Consider the following 19,795-nt stretch of genomic DNA (forward strand, 5'->3'; position numbering starts at 1 on the left):
CATCCTCAGATAACTCCAAACTGCTCTGCATTGCAGGTATTGTTGATGTATGAATAATGTATAGACGAGGCAGCAGGGGTTCCTCCCCAGAGACAGGAGCTGGCCTGCCTTGAAGCTAGACTCCTTTGGAGGCACACAGGAGGGGGGGGGGGGGATGGGGGGGGGCGGAGATGACTGCGATCCAATTCAGCACAATCCATACCGTTAGCTGTTTATAATAATGCAGCTGGCTTTACATAATAGCTCCGGGTTAGGCTCGTGCCCAATCCAATCCATATTCATCTTCCGTAGGGCCATATACTATCCATCTGTCGTTGCAGGTTAGGGGAGGGGTTTAACTGTGACCACAGTGTTAGGGGAGGGGGGTGTGAGAGAGAGGAGAGGGGGAGAATATAATAAGCTCTCTCCAGAACAAGGCTCTCCCCAGTTGATTCCCTCCAGTGGTGGAAACAGGGGCTGCTACTGGTGCCACAGCACTACGTCACATATCAGCAATATACATTACCTTGACAGCTTTATTACCACTCTCTCACTGAGCCGCGGCAAATCAACACAGCCCTCCCTGCCTCCCACCCACTCTGCCACGCCCTCCCTGCCTCCCACCCACTCTGCCACGCCCTCCCTGCCTCCCACCCACTCTGCCACGCCCTCCCTGCCTCCCACCCACTCTGCCGTACCCTCCCTGCCTCCCACCCATTCTGCCGCACCCTCCCTGCCTCCCACCCACTCTGCCGTGCCCTCCCTGCCTCCCACCCACTCTGCCGTACCCTCCCTGCCTCCCACCCACTCTGCCGCACCCTCCCTGCCTCCCACCCACTCTGCTGCCGCGCCCTCCCTGCCTCCCACCCACTCTGCCGCGCCCTCCCTGCCTCCCACCCACTCTGCTGCCACGCCCTCCCTGCCTCCCACCCACTCTGCCGCACCCTCCCTGCCTCCCACCCACTCTGCCACGCCCTCCCTGCCTCCCACCCACTCTGCCGTACCCTCCCTGCCTCCCACCCACTCTGCCACGCCCTCCCTGCCTCCCACCCACTCTGCCGTACCCTCCCTGCCTCCCACCCACTCTGCCACGCCCTCCCTGCCTCCCACCCACTCTGCCGTACCCTCCCTGCCTCCCACCCACTCTGCCACGCCCTCCCTGCCTCCCACCCACTCTGCCGTACCCTCCCTGCCTCCCACCCACTCCGCCGCATGTTGTAGGTGTATAGAATAGCAGCGGAGAGATGTAGGGCTCTTTAGGAAAATAGCAATAACATCAGAGAGCAGTCTGACTAATCACCATGGAAACTGCAACGAGGGTGGAAGTGATGTGGAGGTGATGTGTCGATCAGATGCTGAGGGCCGAGGAATGGCCGTCCTCCCCCTCGTTACGTTCAGTACGTCCTCCCCCTCGTTACGTTCAGTACGCGCTTAAAGAGGAAGGCCACTGAATGAAGTGGGTGCAGTGTCTAGAAAACCAATTGGAATAACGGCTGTGAGAGCACCCCAGGGAAATTTTTTGCAAGCATGGATACATTTGTTTCAGATTGGTTGGCAGTTGGCACTGAGCGCGCTCACTTCATTCACATCGTTAATAGTGTGATACTGAAATATTGCCACATGAAAATCCTGTTGAACATGATGTTACAACATTAGCAGGGCTACTGAAGCATGTTAATTACCGTAAGCAATATTACATGAGAGCGTGTGCTTTACCGTCGTTATTGGCACAACGGAGTATGCTGATTTGAACACATTCTAAATGTCTAGTAGTTGACCAATCAAGTTGCTTGGTCAGAACTGCCTGTTGTATAATACCTTATCCTACTGTATTTAACACTGGCTTTCTGTTTTTGGGATATTTGAAATGTTGTGTTTATGCGTTGAGGAATATTTGTGATCGGATTGATATAAACATCTCATCCTAAACATGACCTTAACTCATTGAATGCCATGGACGTCCTTCGACGTCCAATTAAATAGTGACGTAGAATGCCACGGACGTCCTTCGACGTCCAATGCGTTTTTTGACGGTGGGACGTCGATCAAAGCCTTCCGCAGCTCCTGTACAACTATAGTAGCTATTGGAGGTGTATAACCTATTTTACGGACTCATTAGGTGGCGACAGTGCTTGCTCGGTGCAGTCCAGATTAGAGACAGGTCCGAGAAACAGCCTAAAAGCCGTGGATCAAAGACAACCCGATGCATGCTCCCAGAGCCATTTGCTCTGTCGCGGGAGCTGACATTGGCTCCGAACAGGAGTCAATCCGCGCTCACAACTGAGCCCCTCTGTCCCTGTCTGTCTGTCTGTCTGTCTGTATAGTTTCTCCAACCGATTAGCAGCCAGGAAAGCAGCCCCTGACGCCAAACCATTCAGCAATCCGGGTTGGCTCTTCCCTGCTGTGGCGCTGAGAGCCGACAGCAGCACACAAACGCAGCACTCCGAAAATATAATGGTTGCGTGAGGCTGTGTGCAGTGTGGGGAGGAGTTTACGGGGGGAGGGGGGGAGGGGGGTGGTGCACGCAGGGCATCACACAACAACTACGTCACTACATCAGAAAATATTATCTTCAGACTCAGTGAATGTGCTTGAAATGCTGCATTTCACAAAAGGCGGATTATCTCAGCTAATAATTTGAAAAGCCTGAAAACGCTGAAAACAACCTATCTTCTCCGGCTCATAACTAAAGAACGGAAAATGGTATCAATAAACTTTTTTTTGCTGATGATACAATAGAGCCAGCTCGTTCTTGTGCGTGTTCGGTGTTTACATAGTAATATCACACAATATTCTGTGGGCCTCGAGAAATCACTGAAAACGCTCTGAAAACTCTGGCACTGGGAGCATCCGTTCTCCAAAAGTGGCTGGCACTGAATGAGTTAATAAGAGCTATCATCAGAAATACTGTGATGGACTGTAACCATACTTGCCAACCTTGAGGCCTAAAAAAAGTGATTGTGAACCCTGGTGGGGGTTCGACTCTACAGTATAGAACTGAATGGGATATTGTTGTGATTTTAGCATCTAATTATTATATTATTATTACACCTAATTATTATTTAATTATTAGAAATCCTGTAGTGAAAGAACAAGAAAGTAAGGACTGATGTAGGCTATGTATTTCAACAAGGGCAAATTCGGCCCTGGACCACGTGCGGCGTGTGGCAATGGCGGGGGCAGGCATCCCTGGGTTGTGGCATATCTTCCCCCTTCTGTGGTTTCTCTGAAGAAGGTTTCACAGAGGGGGAAGATGGGCACTGTAACCCCATCCGGGGCAGATCAACGCTGACTGCTGTGTTGTTGTTAGCTTAGCTTCTAGCTATTAGCTAAATAATTTTATTTACAACCATAATGAACCGTGATCTGACAGAAAAAGTGTCATTTAGAGAGCGCGTGCACTCCCGTCCATCATGCCCCACGCTGGCCGCAGGCTCTCGTTATAGCCTGTTTGAGGAGACTACTCGGAGCTCAAAATCTTCCGTGGGCATCCGAATGAAGCCAAACTATTTCGGTGAGTAAAACATCATATTTTAACCTGGAAATGAGGACCGTGGTGTAAAAAAACGAAATTCTCCTTTAAGACGCAGGGAAGATAGCATAAGAGTTGCGCAAACGGCTGCGCAAACGATAGCGCCGTACGATGATAGGGCCCTTAGATTGAATGGTGAGAAGAACCTAATTGACACACATAATTAGCGAGCAGATGACAGAGATTCCAGAGCATTTTTAATGACAGAAATCGGTTAAGAAGTAAGTAGAGAATCCTTGGTGACAAGCAGGCCTATAGCTGCGTCTGTGCGCATTTGGCACAGGGGCGAGAGGAGGGGATGAGATGGAGGCACGCCTCGGCGCTGCTGACTGGGAAGTGGATACAGTGCAGTGGGTCCCCAAAAGTGGAAAGCGTCCTTTCCGTTCCATATGACTGACACTGAATTAATAGTCTTTAGCGACCAAATTAATTGACGTGTGATCTCTTTGTCTCTCTCTCAATCCCTCCCTCTCGCGGGCGCGCAGAAAGGACTTCAAAGGGATTGCAGAGACAACCAAATTGACGTGATAAAAACATTAGCTGTAACGCGAGGGGACATAACGCGAGGAGACACTGACACAGAGTTCATTTCTGTAAAATGTTCTGTAAAATGTAGTTCGCCACTTACCGTTTTAGCACGGGCCGAAGCAAAATAATAACGAAATTGCATTGGGAGGAGGAGGTGTGTGTGAGTGAATCAGTGTGGAGGTGTGTGTGTGTGTGTCATTGTGTGCTCGTCAAAATGAAGGCAGCGTCCCAAGCGGGCGGGGTCAGGCATATTGAAACACACCACCCCTTCGGGAAACGAGAGTGAAAGTCATCCAGCACCCCCGAAAGTGGAAAGCGTCCTTTCCGTTCCATATGACTGACACTGAATTAATAGTCTGTAGACCCGTGCTCCGCACGTGGTAAAAAGGAAAATAAGGGAAAAAAGCCCTTCCTGTTTTAAACAACCTTCATGGCCTTCCGAGTATAGATTTCCGAGTTTGCGAGGTGCACTTGAATGCACCATGAAGTCCCTGTCTGAGCCTGCAGACGCTCAATCGATTTTTAAGTGAAGATACTTAGGACAACCGCACCTCCGCAGCGGAGGTGAGCAGCTCTCCTCGAGTGCATCATGCCATGGAAATGACACATTTGGTTTAGCTGTATTGTTGTCTGGGTGGAAACAGCAGAACAGATACAGTACATGCTGTACAGTCCCAGAAACAGGTTGTGATAACAGGATAACGGGAGAATTGTGACCCCGGGAGGAAACCGGGAGAGGGCAATGAAAATCAAGAGTCTCCCGGGAAAATCGGGAGGGTTAGTATGATCTTAAAACACTCGCTGCTATAAAATGACGATCATTGGGTATAATAGAAGAAATCTATAGCATGGAGAAACTGACTTATCGATTAAGACTACAGGAACAACAACTGGAAGAGAAATGGGAGAAATGGACAATATTCAAATCACAAAACAGCGACGAAGATAACTGATAAAACAAGCAGGCGATTGACGGACTCACTGGAGGAAAAGGAAAAAATGAAAGTAGCACCCAAACAGTAATTTTTCTTTGTCATTTTTTTTTCTTATAATTATGTATGTCTTTTCTGTATAAGTCTTGTCCTTTATATGTATACTTGTTCAGAAAACGAAACTCAATAAAAACTAAAGTGTAAAAAAAAGAAAGAAATGACGCTCATTCGAGTAGCAAAGCTCACACACATTCAGTGACTGCCCCCCCCCCTCCACATCCATATTCATTGGAGGTGCTCCATGGTGCACAGCTCGATGACAACACAGATTAGACTCATGGATTGAGCGGTCTGTAGCATCAGGGGAGATTTGTGCACATATCCGGTCCAGAGGAATAGCATGAGTATAACGGCATGTTGCTCTCACAATAACATCATAATAATGGCTGTGCTGTTTTATTTTTATTTCTTCTTTGTAGATCCGCATCTGGCTCGAGGAGAAAGAGGAGATACAGGTGTGTATGAAACAGGGGGGGGGGGGGGTGTATATATATAAATATCATACTGGAACTCAGTGGTTCTCAACCTGGGGGTCGGAGTCGGGACCCCCCGGGGGTCACAAGATTATTTTGCAGGGTCGCAAAATAATCGTAAAACAAGAAAAATAAAATGTTTTTTCTCCCATGATGATTCAATCTCCCATACCAATGATTTAATGTCTTGTTTATGAAGCTATATAAACTATAAACTGTATACAAAATATTTCAGTGAGTGAGTGAAATCAGTGTGTGAAAGTGTGCGCACTAGGAAGTCATTTGGTTGGGCAGCAGTGGGAGGGGGATCACAAACCCTACCCTCAAGGTTTTTGCGAGTCACGGCTCAAAAAGGTTAAGAACCACTGCTGTAACTAGATACCACTGTAAACAGCAGTGTCCATGACAATGGGAATGTATCTTTTCAGTGCTTTTTTGTGGTGTTTGTTTCAGATCGGGCAGCCCAAAGAACAAACACAAAGACAAGAACAAGCAGAAAAAGAGGTAAAACACACATGCACACACATGCACACTCATACACATGCAAGCACACACACACACACACACACACACACATACACACACACACGCTGCTTTTCCCATTTAGAGTCCCCTCCCTGCAAATGAAGCTCTACCTGATAATGCCCTTTACATGTTGGCAAGATAACATATTTGCAAATTGGTTATGAGAAACTGTTGAGGTACATACACAGTATGCAGGGAGAATGTGTTCGGCACAGTCAGTCTTCTGCACAGAGGGAAATAAACAGGGAACAATAGTTTCAGTCTACAACAATGGGTACAACTGCAATCATGTTCAGTCTCATACATTTATATTGGTGTTTTACACCCATTATCTCTGGCTCAGACTCACAGAATACAAAAGAATGTCAAGGCTTGACTTCCAACACAATTTCCATCCTATATTCATTGCATCCTGTCTTGATTAGAATATATATTGAAACTGTTTGGCAGTGCATGAAGTGCTTTACATATCATTGGAATACATATTGACTACTGAGCTTGTTGTGGTGCGTGTGCTGGTCCTGTGTGTGTATAATACACGTGGGATTTGTGTATGTGTGTGTGTGCGTGCGCGTGTCCATCCAACAGGTCCCCCGGTGAGTCCCCCAGCAGGCGGTCTCAGCGTCGAGGCAGCTGCTGTAGCTCCCGTAGCGCCTCGCTGTCCTCCACCCGCAGCACCTCCAAGTCTCCAGCCAGGTACGCCCTTCACCGACCGCACACACCTTTCAGAAATACACACAACACAACACAACACACCTTTCAGAAATACACACAACACAACCAGGTAAGCCCTTCACCGACCGCACACACCTTTTAGAAATACACACAACACCACACACCTTTCAGAAATAAACACAACACAACACACCTTTCAGAAATACACACAACACATCCAGGTACGCCCTTCACCGACCGCACACACCTTTCAGAAATACACACAACACACCTTTCAGAAATACACACAACACAACCAAGTATGCCCTTCACCAACCGCACACACCTTTCAGAAATACACACAGCACAACACACCTTTCAAAAATACACACAGCACCACACACCTTTCAGAAATATACACAGCACAACCAGGCCGTGTCACACACTGATATTCCTCTACTGAATATAGAGCAGTTGCTGTCAGTCTCACCCCGCAATCGTTTATTCTCGATCCTCGGGGGATAGATTAGGGTACAAATGGAGCTCCTCAGCACGTCTTATAATGACCCCCATTAAACGCCTGTGATTTTCACCATGCACTATTTGAGCTCAGTGCAAAAAATATCCATCTTAACACTTGTTAAGATGGATATATATATATATATATATATATATATATATATATATATATATATATATATATAAATTACAGGGTTCCCAAACCCTGTTGAGTTGTCGACTAGCACAGTGGTTGCCAAAGTGGGGTCCTTGAGGGGGTTCCAGGGGGTCCCCAGCAAAAGGGGGAGTAATGTATTTTCACTGTAATTCCATCCATATGTAACACAATAACTGAGCAGACTGCGTGGGTCCAACTCCCACTTGGGGGAGGCAGACTGGGTGGGTGTAACTCCCGGGGGGGTGGGGGTGTCCAACTCCCACGGGTCCACTAGTAACTGAAAATATGACTGTTTTGGTCATGGGTTTCATCTACTTTCTGTAATAAAACATCTAAAAGCAAAAATCTTATCAGATGGGAGACCCTGGACAAAAATATTATCAGATGGGTCTATCAGATGGTCTAATTTGTGTCAGTTTAGGGGTCCTTGATGTGAAAATGTTTTGGAACCACTGGACTACCACATACTTCCTCTGACACATGTGAGGTCGCCAGCCGCTTCCTTTCACCTGACAGCAAGGAGCTTCACCAGCAGGATGTGAGAGGATCACTCTATTCCCCCCAGTCCCCCTCAAACAAGCGCCCCTACCGACCAGAGGAGGCACTAGTGGAGTGACCAGGACTCATACCCCACCGGCTTCCCAACCGCAGACACGGCCAATTGTGCCTGTAGGAACGTCTGACCAAGCCGGAAGTACCACTGCTGGGAATTGAACCCAGGTCTCCACGGTGCTCTACACTACCCGGAAGTTATTGTTTATACCAGTGACTCAACAGTTACTTTGCCAAGTGCTGAGATTTCTGCCTTTCAAAAATGTAGTTTTAACTGAAGTTCTGGCTGGCCATGTAGTCAAGCTGCTACAGCTCAGTTCCTTGTATTTAACTGCAACCGACCTCAGATCAGCCTGCAGTTCTCAGATAGCCGATTGGCAAATTGTTAACCCAGCCCACACCAGCTGTTCACGTTCAATTGGCTAACCTCAAAAGGGGCGCTGTACTTAAAGCTGCTTCATTCTGCTGTCTTTTTTGCTTCCTCTGCTCAAACGCTGCAACATGCTGCTGCTTTCCTCCGCATCTCAGGTAACGTTCTAATCTTAAGCCAAAGCTAAACGTCTAGATTGCTGCTGTATTTGCTGTATTTGCCGGTTCTAATCACCCCGCTGCTGGTCATGTCGTCGCCGCTCCTCCCGACGATGATTTGTGGCAAGTCGAGTCCATAGAAGAAACCCTGCAATGGCGTTCTGAGGCAGAGGAAGTCACCGGTTCTGGAGCCTCGTTGCACGGCAAGTAGACATCCTAGTTCTCCCAGCATTAATGACTGGCCTCTATCCAGGCCCCATTATTTATTTTTAAATATTACGGCTCCGGCTGGAGAATGTCGACACCCTGGCTGCAGATCTCCCTCCTCCTCTCCCCGGTAGGAAGCCATGCAAAGAGGAGGCGCATATGGACGCGGCTCCCGGCCCCGCTCCTGTTACTTCAGTGTGGCCCAGCTCCTGTTACTTCACTGTCACACACCTGCATTGGCTGGATCAGCCCGAGGCGCCTCCATGGTCCCGTGCTGGCAGCCTTGGCCAACATTCAAACCTGCTTCGACACGCAGTTCGAGTGCTTGTTTTGGCTCTTCCAGTCGTTGACCGGAAGGGTAGACCCTGAAATGTTGCTACTAATTCCCTGTCTTAGGCTTTCCATGGAGCTCACGGAAGGTCAGGATATTACCCAGAACAGTCATCCCGCCAAATGTAAATCTAATAAAAATGTAACTGCTTTCCAATATGATTGGAGCTATCTTCAAAGCTCAGAAAGCCACGAGCACTGCTCCCTGATCGGTGGCTTAATAGACGTATGGCTTCTTTATTTTCTGGCTTCAAGCAGCTTGGGTTTTATATAGCTATCAGATTTTAATTGGCTATTATCTTCTATTCTAGCTAAGTTCATTCAGATTTGAATTGGCTTATTGGCTTAATATTCTAGCTAAATTCGATTTTATTGGCTTACTATTATAGCTAAATTCGATTTCAGTAGCTTTTGAGTTTATATTGCTTTTCAGATTTTAATTGGCTATTAGCTTCTAATCTAGTAATGTTAGATTTCAGATCATGTATGTTAATTGGCTCGCTTGCAATCCATCAAAGTTGGATTGGCTGCTCATTTTGGTTCTTCCGCTGGCTCTTCATACAGCTAGAAGAGTCAGGGAGGATTGCCAGGTATGGTCTGTTTTGGGGGGTCTTGCTTGGCCATGTAGTCAAGCTGCTACAACTCAGTTCCCTGTATTTAGCTGCAGCCGACCTCAGATCAGCCTGCAGTTCTCAGATAGCTGATTAGCAAATTGTTAACCCAGCCCACACCAGCTGTTCACGTTCAATTGGCTAACCTCAAAAGCGGCTTCAGTCTGCTGTCTTTTTTGCTTCCTCTGCTCAAACGCAGCAACCCACCACCTCCCCAGCTCCTCTTTAAGATTGCTTTACTTAATCAATGTCATTGTGTTGTCATTGATGCTTGCTCTGTTCTATGGGGGTCTTGCTTGGCTCTTCCAGTCATAGACTGGAAGGTAGACCCTGGAATTATGCTGCTAAATCTTTGTCTCAGGATTTCCATGCGGCTCATGTAAAAGACAGAGATTAGAGCCATTACACCAAAATGTAAATCTAATAAAAGATTTAATGGATGATTTGGTCTTATGTGATTTGTCAAAAGGTCTTATGTGCTGATGCCTAGACGGTAATATGTATTTTGACTTAAGTGGTCCTGACAGAACTCCCATTCCACAGCTGCAACTGGAAAGAAAACACCATGCCCTGATGGCCTTACAAGACACACCAATCATTTGTGTCAACTGGAAGCCACCGTAGCTCAACGGGGCTTGTTAGGGTGGACTTTGCTCTCCTTGGGGAAGTGGGGTTCTTGTGGTTCTGTTAAGCATGTCCAGAGACGTTTCACTATCAACCTTATGTAGCCCTGCCCACTTGACCCATTGTATCACGGCTTTGTGTTCTAAACGCCGGCTGCTTTACATGCTCGAACTAGTCTGACTCACCTGGTCAAACCTGCTGTCGTTTGCTTCACATTATGAGTCAGACTAGGTTTATGAGTCACAGGAAGTGTAAATACAATTGAACTTCCGATTGTATTTACACTTCCTGTTAGTCTCTCAAGTCAGACGGTCTCTTCTACATGAATAGAGATGGTTTAGGTTATGTTTATTTGATATGGACATCAGAGCATTGGAGATGAAACATACATGTATGTAAACAACCAGATACAGTGTTTAGTGTTCATAGCGGAATGCTAATTTTCAACACCTGTCCACAGGCGACTCCTACACCAAAACACAACCCACATGGACATACTCAAAAAACACAATCAAATATAAAACCACAAGAGCTACACATACAAATGTATTGACAAGAAAGTCACTCAAGAAAGTCACTAAAATACACCCCAGACGACATACCCGAAAAGAAACATGATCAAATATAAAACCACATGAGCAAAGCTACACATACAAATATTCAAGGATGTACATACAATACAGTATACACAATGTACACACGTTGTACACACAATACAGACATAATACACAGATGGTACACATGGTACATTCCAGTCTCCGCCAATAGTAAGAAATGGTATTCTTCCGGTTTCCTAAATGGTAGCTTGTGACTGACTGTCTCTCCATGTTATGAAACTTTCATTGGTTTCTACAGTAAGTCTCCTATGGGGGTGTGGCAGTGGCAAAACAGATACACAAAGTGACTGGAAGTTGCACTGTCTATATATTGAAAAGTCCCTTGCGTGTCTCTCTGCTCCCTCTAGACTGAGCTCCAAGCACCAGACGGAGGGAAACAAGGCGTCCAGCACCTCGCTGTCCCCATGCCCCAACAGTCCCACCACATGGCACAACGGGCACCACAGCCAGCGCAGCCGCAACGGCCAGGCGGGCAGACTCAACCACGCCCCCGCCGAGGGAGAGAAAGGCCACGATGTATGTAATCTCCTCTATTTTGCCCCCCCCCCCCTTCCCCCAGCTCGCCCCAAAACCCCCACCCACTCCAACGGCATATGCCACAGTATCTGTCTCAGTGTCAGTATCAGTCTCCTCAGATGAACTTGAGTTATCTTACTCTTTTTGTGTTGGTTGACATGAATTCTCATCTTCTTTGATTTTGGTATTAAAAGTATTATAATTGTATTTCTGTGTGTGGTTATTCCTAGTTTGTAGGTGAGTTTTGTTTGTTCTTTTAATTGTTGACGTAAATCGTTGATGTAAAAGGCACTCCTGTCCTGTGTAACACTTACTACTGCTGCTGCTGCTGCTGCCGCCTTGTTTCTGGCTCTCTTTGACTCCTCTGCCATCTTGTTTTGTTGTTGTTGTTGTTGTTGTTGTTGTTCTGGTAACAGAGGGAGGGAACAAAGGGAAGAAGGTTCTAGTGTTTCTATCGAGGATAGGTCCTCTGAGTCACACCACAGCATTAGCATGCTACCTGTAGCCTCCAGTGAAAATATGAGCAGCACAGGCATGCAATGTTTCCAAATGAACGGACAACAAAAAGCTGTTGTTTCTTCCCAGTGGTTGCCTGCTAAGGCATGAGTCAAGAACTTCACAGTCAGTTGAGCCAGGGACAGGTGTGACTACTTCAAGTATTTTCTTCACCCTCAAAAGTCCTCATACGTGAAGAAATATGGCCAGAGTCAGGATTAGACTTTTGATAGTGCTTTAAAGTGATAGCAATCTGTCATAGCACCTTGAACTGACTCATCCAATTAGCAAATACAAAGGTACCAGTCTTGATCCCAGCAGCATACCAAAATGTACCAGAACAAAAAGTGCACAGGAAGTGACAAAGTGCAGTTTAGTATTGTTGGAGTGGCAGCACTCTTCCAGGATGCCCTGCTGTGTTACAGGACCATGTTGAAGTGCTCTGCTCATGCCCCAGGATACAGCCTTTTAGCACACATGAAGCACAGAGCTCTGTTCTTAAAACAGTTTGAGGCATACCGGGATTTCCATCGCCAACGTTGACAGAAAAGACGACCGTTCCCGCTTCAGAGTGAAGCTTATGCTACAACATGTTTGCCATAGAATCACAGAATGTGTTATTTTTCACACTTATGCTTCCTTAACTATCCCGTTTGGAACAGCTCTCATGTTTTGGTAACCTTGCAAGCCAGCTGGATTCTCGCGAGATCTTGATCAGATCACGCGACAAACAAAACCACCCATCTGGCAGCGTCAGGTTAATGTTTTGGCTCCTTTGAAATGGTAACCGCTTCTGTTAGTCTCTGATTGACTAAGGGAGGCTGGCTGCGTTGTGATTTACTGCTAAATCACTGTCCACTATTACAGACACAACTCTGCTCTCCCATACATCAATGGATCATTAGAGCTGGACTAACGCTAACAGTCATTGTGTTGTAATCAAACTTGCCAGGCTCGCTAACCAGATAAAAGGCACCACTTAGATCAAAGGGATAGCTAGTATATGTTTCACTGCTGAATAAGCAACTAAATGGGCTGCAATCAGCCTGGAGGCATTCCCTCCAGAGAAATGATTTACAGTAGCAATGCTGTCTCCTATTTCCTCCTCCAGCTTGCATGTGTCCAGCTCTCTCTCTCTCTCTCTCACACACACACGCACACACGCACACATGCACACACACACACACACACACACACACACACACACACACACACACACACACACACACACACACTATCTCTCTCTACCTGCTTGTCTCATTCATTACTGTTTCTTTTCTGCTCTTCTTTGGTTTGTTTTCTTATCGATTTTGAGTGGTACTTAACCATGAATAAAATGCCCAAACTTTTCTGTCTCGTTTATGTAAAAAGCACTCATATGCTTTGGAACCGGACCAAGTAGGTTAACTGGGTATGTGTCCTAGTTTCTTCTTGTCAATACAGTTGTCTTCCTTTCAAGCACATGCTCTGCTCAGTGGTAGATCCTCTTCTCCTCCGGAGCTCAGAGCAGCTTCTGTCAAATCAGCAGGAGTTCATAGACAAGCCCCTCTACTGTACTGTCACTTCACCATGTCGATCTGCATGTTGCCCCTAGGTGGCAGTATCTCTTCTGTCCCTGACGTTCATTTTCTACTCTTGTTTGTTCAAGGCCAGTGGAGAATGGCAAGGGAGGTCTCTCTGTGATCAGTCTGATGTAGATTTGAGCCACTCAGTGGGGGTGTAGTTAAAGGGGAGCGTTTGATTGGCTCAAATTTTCAGCAGCATCTTTGTAGTGGCAGGTGACTCTTGTTAATCTCCACCAAAAGCTGAAATCGTCTTTTTTTTCCTTTTTTTGACCCACCCAGAAGTGTCAGTCACCCGGTTTGCACAGGAGGATGGTTATGTCTGAACTAGATCCCACAGAGGCCTGATGGCTCTGTAGCAGCGCTGTGGTTTAGCACACGGACTGGTGTTCCATCTCTCCTTAACATCTCAGTTTGTGCTCCTGTAGTAGTCCTCTTGCTCATTCTCAATGGATGTCTGCAAACACTCCAAACACAAGCACACACAGAGTCAGCGCAGCCTCGCAAATTAAATCCTACAACTCACACATTTATTTTTAAATAGCCTGGTAAAACCATACTGATCATGTGACCTCACATTCTGTTTCGTTCTGCCGATCAGTCTGGCCTCCAGCCCGCCCACAGCAATTTCAGTGGGTGGGAGTACTTCCCTTGACAGCCGATCAGCGTAGCCAAATCCACTCGGAACAACGGCGAAAACATCTTTTCTGCCAGGCTGGTGCAAACTCTTGTTCTTGTTTAATTGTTATTAAGTCTATTTCTGCAATAACTGCACTTATGGCTGTGTTTACTCTACTAACATTAACATTACCGCTCATTACTTCGGGAGCCGCCATACTGTTTTGTCAGCGGCGCCCCTGATTGGCCAGTGCACGTTGTAATCTCTGAAAATCGCTGTGAGGGGGCTGGACAGACTGATCCGCAGAACCCAACAGAATTTGAGATCACATGATCAGCATGATTTTTAAAGGGACCCAAGGCATTTTGAATGTGAGCTCCCTCTTTGCAGGTTATACAGCAGAATTGCCCGAGCCTCCCGCTTACAACACCCATGCATTCATTGAAAAAAACAAAAAACAAACAAACAAAAACGCTGACGTCCAAATAAAAGACTTGAGAAGGGGTGTATGTTGCGCTGTTGCGGGAGAACACCCAGGCCAAAATGTGACTGGGGTCCCTTTCAGATGTGCTGACTCTCAAGTTTTAGCAGTGACTGTCATTCCAACACTGCCCCCTACGTGTTCATCCGTGTCATGTGTGACTCATGTCTCACTCTAGTCGTCCGGGCCATATCTTTGTCATCTGCCAGCTCTGCATGCCCACCTCCCCCCCTTCTTTCCCTCTAGCTACTCTGCTCTCTATGGATTTTCACTAATATATTAATGAACTCTACACGCTTTACCTCACTCCTTTCCCCCTTTTGATACAAATATGGCTGCATTTGTACAAGCGAAAAAGACAGCAAATCATGTCGAGATCCATCCTTTGTTTCTGATTTTTTTGTTTGATTTGAACTCCACCTGGGTACCCTCTCCCCACTCCCCATCCATTTTCTTGATTTATTATTATTATTATTATTATTATTATTATTATTATTATTATTTTGGTTTGTTTATTTCTCCTTGGTCTCTGGACAAATATGTAGCTTTGATACTAAAAGAGGTCATTGTCTTTTTCCCATTTCGCTGCGGAGAACATTCCTTTCTCCTTTTTTTCTTTTTTCTTTCTTTCCTTTTTTTGTTGATATTGCATACGTGTCACTGATTGAAATGGAAGGTAGGTAATGCTTTGCCTACGCACGTGATCTTTATGCAGATGAGAATGTGAGAAGCACCCTAGCCTGAGTGACGTCAATGTTTCTCTCTCTTTCTTTCTCTCTCTCTCTCTCTGTTATTTACCAATGGTCTTCAGCCAAATTAATTTACTTCATCAATTATGATTTGATTCTTAAAGATTGGATTACATAGAGCTCTGGTTTTTTTTCTTTCCTCCTTAACTTCATTCTGAAGTCCAATATCACACTCTATCTTCCAGGTCCATTTCTTTCTCAATTTTTTCTTTCCTTTTCTTTCTGTTTTGGTAGAATGCATTCTTTTGTCCAGCATCTCTCTGTTTGTCGGTGAATTAGTACATTCGTCTTATGATTTCGTCATCTTGATTTTCTCGACTGTTTCTAACAACTGTCATTAGCACCAGTGGTTGTATGTTTCCTTATTATACCGCTTAGTTGTTTTGTCTCTAGTGGCGAAAGGTTCTTTCTCTATTGTTTGTTTGCAAGGAACAATCCGTGCTTTTGCTGTATCTTAGATTACGAGGCAGCACTGACAGCAAATGTTAATGCATGCGGAAGAGCTGGATATTTCCAATACGTGTTTTTGGAGATCTACCCTCTAGTCATGACCTTCTAACAATGTGCGATATTGAACTGTGCATCACATACATCATTTCCAGTCCCACGCCTCGCTATGAATCACTTACCCGATAGTTTAAGTAGAGGTGGACTGTCAAGTTCTGTTCTCCTTCATAGATGTTTTTTTTACAGGTCTAAAATATATTCCAACCCACACTGCCATACACAGTTAAAGAATATGGGCAATTTGAAAGCTGCTGGCTCAAAAGTAATTGAGTCTATTCAGGACCCTAAAAGTGGCTGGACCCAATCATTTTATTATTTTATAATAGTAATTGCTCTCACCTTGCACTAACCAAATGCCCTCTCAGGGTTCCTATATTAGGCCACTACAAAAAGCCTCTCTATAAAATAGGATACTTTGGAATTGGATCTACCTGTCATAAAATGTGAATGCACCCAGGCTGAGTCTCAATAATAGCCTCAAATTAAGTTACAGCACTCACTGACAACAACTCCCTGGCATCTCTTTAACGATGACAGAAACTTTTGCTGTTTAAATAACCACATTATGACCGCAAACCTCCAATGTCAAGGAATGCACGAGCACAGACACTAGAGAGACATAAAGGTTAATAAAACATACAAGGTAGATACTACATGAGACGAAAATGTTAATAAAACATACAACGTGGGAGATACTACATGAGACGAAAAGGTTAATAAAACATACTGTACAAGGTAGGAGATACTACATGAGACAAAAATGTTAATAAAACATACAAGGTAGGAGATACTACATGAGACAAAAAGGTTAATAAAACAAACAAGGTAGATACTACATGAGACGAAAAGGTTAATAAAACATACAACGTGGGAGATACTACATGAGACGAAAAGGTTAATAAAACAAACAAGGTAGATACTACATGAGACGAAAAGGTTAATAAAACAAACAAGGTAGATACTACATGAGACGAAAAGGTTAATAAAACATACAACGTGGGAGATACTACATGAGACGAAAAGGTTAATAAAACAAACAAGGTAGATACTACATGAGACGAAAAGGTTAATAAAACATACAACGTGGGAGATACTACATGAGACGAAAAGGTTAATAAAAAAAACAAGGTAGATACTACATGAGACGAAAAGGTTAATAAAACATACAACGTGGGAGATACTACATGAGACAAAAAGGTTAATAAAACATACAAGGTAGGAGATACTACATGAGACGAAAATGTTAACTCATTGAGTGCCAATGACGACTATCGTCGTCAATTCAAATAGTAACGTAGAGTGCCAATGACGACTAAAGTCGTCAATTGCGTTTTTTGATGGTGGGACGTGGATCAAAGCCAGATGCATCTCCTGTAAAAATATGGGCGATGTCAAATGTGTAGAAGCTATTTTACGGACCCATTAGGTGGCGACAGTGCTCTCCAGATTAGAGAAAGGTGAGGAAAAAACAGAGAAGTCATGGGGAAACGGAAACCGCATCGGTATGCATCGATATGCATGAAGCATACCGTTAGCTGTGCCTGTGAACAGCAGCCAATCTGCTGCCACAATTGAGCCCCTCCGTCTCCGCTGCGATAGCCCCTCCACATGATTAGTTGCCGACACCAGCGTCTTTCTGAAAAGTTACATTATTCTCAGCTGGAAGCCGGCGACAAAAACGGCGGAACGCTGTGAAAAAGCTGGGCGTAGCGCACTTTTCAGTGCAGAGCAAACGCAGCAGAGAGCCACCAGAGACACTCCCACGGAGGAGTGTGCAGTTGAGGGGGGTGGGGCACGCAGGGCAGCATACAACACCGACCCAGACAGCAGGAGGCTCGATGGACAGATTTACAAACACAAGCTAGAATATCTGATGCCCACCAGCAGTAAATCAAGACCAGCAAGAAGGTGTAGCTCTGCGCACGCAGGGGCCAGCGCTGCTGGTTGAAGCTAAAAAATATTATTTTGCCAAACAAAATTCCTTTGTTTTCGCTGTTTTATTGAAGGAATTTATTTTTGAAGTGTCACTACATCAGAAAATATTAGCTTCAGAGTCAGTGATGTGCTTGAAATGCTTCATTTCACAAAAGGCTGATTATCTCAGCTTCTAGTTTGAAACGTCTGTTTTTGCTGAAAACAACCTATCTTCTCCGGCTGATAACTAAAGAACGGAAAACTCAACAATAAACTTTTTTTTGCTGATGATACAATAGAGTCTCATCGTTCTTTGGGCGTGTTCGGTGTTTACATAGTAATATCACACAATATTCTGTGGGCCTCGAGAAATCACTGAAAACACTCTGAAAGGGCTGGCACTGGGAGCATCCGTTTTCCAAAAGTGGCTGGCACTCAATGAGTTAATAAAACATACAAGGTAGGAGATACTACATGAGACGAAAAGGTTAATAAAACATACAGGGTAGGAGATACATGAGATGAAAAGGTTAATAAAACATGTAAGGTAGGAGATACTACATGAGACAAAAAGGTTAATAAAACATACAAGGTAGATACTACATGAGACAAAAAGGTTAATAAAACATACAAGGTAGGAGATACTACATGAGACGAAAATGTTAATAAAACATACAAGCTAGGAGATACTACATGAGACGAAAATGTTAATAAACATACAAGGTAGGAGATACTACATGAGACAAGAAGGTTAATAAAACATACAAGGTAGATACTACATGAGACGAAAATGTTAATAAAACATACAAGGTAGGAGATACTACATGAGACGAAAATGTTAATAAAACATACAAGCTAGGAGATACTACATGAGACGAAAATGTTAAAACATACAAGGTAGGAGATACTACATGAGACAAAAAGGCTAATAAAACATGTAAGGTAGGAGATACTACATGAGACAAAAAGGTTAATAAAACATGTAAGGTAGGAGATACTACATGAGACAAAAAGGTTAATAAAACATGTAAGGTAGGAGATACTACATGAGACAAGAAGGTTAATAAAACATTCAAGGTAGGAGATACTACATGAGACAAGAAGGTTAATAAAACATACAAGGTAGGAGATACTACATGAGATGAAAATATTAAAACATACAAGGTAGGAGATACTACATGAGACAAGAAGGTTAATAAAACATGTAAGGTAGGAGATACTACATGAGACAAGAAGGTTAATAAAACATGTAATGTAGGAGATACTACATGAGACAAGAAGGTTAATAAAACATGTAAGGTTGGAGATACTACATGAGACAAGAAGGTTAATAAAACATTCAAGGTAGGAGATACTACATGAGACAAGAAGGTTAATAAAACATACAAGGTAGGAGATACTACATGAGATGAAAATATTAAAACATACAAGGTAGGAGATACTACATGAGACAAGAAGGTTAATAAAACATGTAAGGTAGGAGATACTACATGAGACAAGAAGGTTAATAAAACATGTAATGTAGGAGATACTACATGAGACAAGAAGGTTAATAAAACATGTAAGGATGGAGATACTACATGAGACAAAAAGGTTAATAAAACATACAAGGTAGGAGATACTACATGAGACAAGAAGGTTAATAAAACATGTAAGGTAGGAGATACTACATGAGACAAGAAGGTTAATAAAACATGTAAGGTTGGAGATACTACATGAGACAAAAAGGTTAATAAAACATGTAAGGTTGGAGATACTACATGAGACAAAAAGGTTAATAAAACATGTAAGGTAGGAGATACTACATGAGACAAGAAGGTTAATAAAACATGTAAGGTTGGAGATACTACATGAGACAAGAAGGTTAATAAAACATGTAAGGTTGGAGATACTACATGACACAAGAAGGTTAATAAAACATGTAAGGTAGGAGATACTACATGAGACAAGAAGGTTAATAAAACATGTAAGGTTGGAGATACTACATGAGACAAAAAGGTTAATAAAACATGTAAGGTTGGAGATACTACATGAGACAAAAAGGTTAATAAAACATGTAAGGTAGGAGATACTACATGAGACAAGAAGGTTAATAAAACATGTAAGGTTGGAGATACTACATGA

General features: G+C 44.2%; 1 protein-coding gene across 1 annotated transcript in view; it reads left to right on the forward strand.

Moving 5' to 3' along the window:
- The window catches only part of srrm3 (serine/arginine repetitive matrix 3), a gene marked incomplete at both ends in the record, with an annotated part of 87,765 nt that overhangs the window by 55,750 nt on the left and 12,220 nt on the right, over window positions 1-19,795 (forward strand). Inside the window, 4 exons of the mRNA XM_083641790.1 lie at window positions 5,451-5,486; window positions 5,958-6,008; window positions 6,618-6,725; window positions 11,176-11,344. Of these exons, the coding sequence (XP_083497916.1) occupies window positions 5,451-5,486; window positions 5,958-6,008; window positions 6,618-6,725; window positions 11,176-11,344 (364 nt within the window). The remainder of the gene's footprint in view (window positions 1-5,450; window positions 5,487-5,957; window positions 6,009-6,617; window positions 6,726-11,175; window positions 11,345-19,795) is intronic.

This window comes from Poromitra crassiceps, assembly GCF_964638095.1.
Source record: "Poromitra crassiceps genome assembly, chromosome: 1".
NCBI lineage: Eukaryota > Metazoa > Chordata > Actinopteri > Beryciformes > Melamphaidae > Poromitra > Poromitra crassiceps.